Here is a 3,473-nt window from a genome sequence, read left to right as displayed (position 1 = left end):
AAGGTCACTTAGTTAAGTGTAATGAATATCTTTCTTCGGACGTCAACAAGGCAGTACGCGTCCACCGTTAATTTCGACAACTATGGGACGTCGTGCACTTGGATGAGAAATGGTTTAACGCTGACAAAGATCGACGCAAGGTGTACCTCGTTCCCGGAGTAGCACCACCTAAGCGCGCGTGGAAGAGCAAGCACTTCGTGCCAAAGATCATGTTCTTGGCTGCCGTTGCGCGTCCGCGGTATGATGAGGTGCGCGGAGAAGTCTTCAGCGGCAAGATTGGGATGTGGCCGTTTGTACGCTCTCAGCCCGCCACACGGAACTCAAGAAACCGACCTGCTGGGACAATGGTGACGTCGTTGGTCAATGTGGATGGTCCTGTGTATCGTGATTTCGTGCTGAACAAGGTCGTACCAGCAATCAAGGCAACCTTCCCCAGTGCGAACAGCGCGTTGTTCTGCAGCACGACAACGCAACGCTGCATGGATTCGTCACTGATGCCGAACTGCAGGCAGTCTCGACCGATGGTTGGACGTTCAAGATCCGCCGGCAGCCACCAAACAGTCCTGATATGAACGCGCTTGATCTTGGATTTTGTGCCTCGATTCAGTCCCTTCAGTAGAAGCAGATGAGTCGTTGCGTGGATGATGTGAACCGGCACACCATGAAGCATTCGAGGAACTGAAGTACGACAAGCTGGAGAGTGTGTTTCTTACCTTTCAAGCTGTGATCGTTTGTTCCTCAAGCACTCCGGGGGTAACGGTTATGCGTTGCCGCACATGAAGAAGGCGGCCTTGAGACGTGCTGGTCTCCTGATGTCCAATGTGTCGTGCCCAGTGTCGTTGCTTTTTTAGACCATGGTAATTTTGACCAATCGAACCATTGAATTACTTAATTGGCCAATAGCATCCATATTGTCACAGTAATGTGGAAAAAATACGATTTTCTTTTTGTCGCAGTAATGTGGAGCAGCGAATATATCGAAGTACTCCCTTGTCCCACATAGATTGCGCGACTCAGAAAAACGTAGTACTCCTCCTCGAATAGAAATGCATTCACTTCAAGACATTATACTCAGTATAAATCTCAAAAGATGAAACGATTCAGCTGTCCAATATAATACCTCAAAATGCTTGTCTCCGAACCAATCAAATGTCGGAATGGGCCAATTCTGACGGTGCCATTTGATTCAGGAGGGGGTTTACCTCCGTAACTTTACTACCGCACATGTTTTGTATGCAATTTTTCATCACTATCCATGTCTATGCAAATTGGTTCTATTCCTACTTCGGCCATTGCAGAGATGATATCATCCGTCGCCTCACTGTCGCATAGGGCATGCCCTCGAGCTCTCTCGGCCAAGCTCATCGAGGCACCTCGCCTCTTTACCTCCACCGACACCGCTCGACATTGTCGTGTGGAGCGGGTACATACCAGTGTTGTCAGAGATTGAACGAAGCGTTGTTCGTTGCGCAAGAGGCACCTATTGTAGACATGTGCCACTGGTACTTTGCTGCCAGCAACTGACTTGTGCTTATAGGCAGCCGGGTGGGAAAGCCGCTGTTGCTTTAGAGCAGGACTTCCCGAAGGAGGGCTTCGCGCACCTCGTTCGTCAGGTCTGGCCGTGTTGTTGACGCTTTGAATGTGTGTCGTTTCTGAAGTATGTTTTATATGGAAGTTTGTATGCTGCCTTTGACAAGGCAAAAATGACCGGTTTTTAAGATTCGTGCTCATACTTACTCCATGTGTGGAGTAGACACATAGAAGCACTTGGTGCGATCTGTGCAATGATCCAATCAGAGGTGTCGATCCCCGAATTGAGGAGGCAAATACACAGCTTAAATTTACCTTCAAAATTTAATTGTCAGTCATGTACACCCTCCTCAAACTCTCGCAATTACTGTGGGACATAGGGAGTATTTACGAAAAACTGGTACAATTCTCGAAAACGACTGGAAGTCTGATCAAATATTGAGATACAAAGAAAAAGGTTCATATTTCAATATTAGATCAGTATCGCACAAATAGATTGAGATATCGTAAATATGCGTCGATATGATCAAGACCTGCACACGAAAGCAATGAGAAGTTTATAGGGCGACATCGAGATCGCGGGAAAAGATTATTTTCAATTGGTTACCGCCAAAACCCTTGATGGCACAGCCATCCAGGGCTGGCACAACACTTATCACCACACGGCATCATCATGGATGATTTTAAACGTTGCTTCGATGCTTGAGCGCCTTCATGTGCAGACGGTCTCGGGCCAGCCGTACCTCGAGGAGTGCTTTCATGACAACGACGAGCTTGCGGATGAGACAAACGACTTAGCCTCCTACGACAATCCGGTCATCGACAAAGTCATGGAGGAAGGTGGCAACGCGGCGTTTAAAGCTTTTCCAACTTCACTTCGGAGGAGTTTGACACGATCTGGACTGTGTCAAACTCGCCATGGTCGTGTGTTGGTACCATGGACGAGGTCACAATTCTGTCACGACCCCGCGAGATGCTCTCTTCATGACTTTGGTCGTCTTGAAGTACAGTACTACCAAACCTGGGAAAAGCACCGGGTCGACTTCGGATTCAAGGTACCACCCACCTCGAAAAAATGGTCATACGCGTCAACAACTTCGTCGAACCGATACTCTATGAGCAATTTGTCACCTTCCCTGCGATGGAACACACCATGTCACGCTGTCGTGAGATGAAACTCATCTTTCGTCACTTTCCATACACCTTGTACGCCAAGGACGTAAATTCGCCCTCGCACCTACCGCCTGGCGCTTTGTGGAACAAAAGTACTTTTTCAGCGGAAAGCATAAGCTCTATAGACTCAAGATTGAAGCGTCAGTGTCTCCCCAAGGTGAGCTGGTCGGTATGAGCTCCCACGAACCTGGGTCTATGTCGTACTTGACCCGGTTCCGGTCTCGCATCGACGTCGACCTCGAAGCTCTTCGGAACGGTCTAGACGAGTCGGCAATCAATGACAACGGCGAGCTGTATCAAGCGCACCCTGACCACTGGGCCGTGCTGGTTGACAAGAGGTACTGCGGACGTGCGCGCTGTGCATCCTAAGAAAACGCCAGTGAATGGGACGCTCGATCGCGCTGACCTTGACCGCAACGACGCTGTGTCACCCGACCGCGCCATACTCGAGATCTTTATTGGTCGCGTGTGTCTCCTATGGAAGATTTCCTACTCGACGTACGAATGGTCAACGAAGTTCTATGATTCTACATAGAACTTCGTTGACCATTCGTACGTCGAGATGATCAAGATGTGTACGATGTGTACCGCTCGGTTCTCGCCCGGTATGCGTTCATGGCCAAGGAGAACAGAAGAGAACAAAGCGATCAATCAGCGTCGCTACGTTTAGCGCCGAGCTGAGGGCATGGCATCCCAGTCGTTGCGCTCTGCCGTCTCTGCTCGCAGTGGTTCGTTCTTGGGTCCCCTCTGCGCCAGTCGTTGAAATGAAT

The 3,473-nt window shown here is 49.3% G+C and overlaps 1 protein-coding gene across 1 annotated transcript; it reads left to right on the top strand.

The window, feature by feature from the left end:
• Window positions 1-2,874: 2,874 nt before the first annotated feature.
• On the top strand, window positions 2,875-3,238 carry H310_14813 (hypothetical protein; the record flags this gene model as incomplete). Its single annotated transcript, XM_008882744.1, has 2 exons — window positions 2,875-3,030; window positions 3,074-3,238. 2 exons carry the CDS (start codon window positions 2,875-2,877, stop codon window positions 3,236-3,238), a joined length of 321 nt encoding a protein of 106 aa, XP_008880966.1.
• Window positions 3,239-3,473: the final 235 nt, after the last annotated feature.

This window comes from Aphanomyces invadans (genome assembly GCF_000520115.1).
Source record: "Aphanomyces invadans strain NJM9701 unplaced genomic scaffold supercont1.91, whole genome shotgun sequence".
Classification (NCBI taxonomy): domain Eukaryota; phylum Oomycota; class Saprolegniomycetes; order Saprolegniales; family Verrucalvaceae; genus Aphanomyces; species Aphanomyces invadans.
Note: the sequence above shows the minus strand (reverse complement) of the source record. Positions and strands in the feature narration are given on the sequence as shown.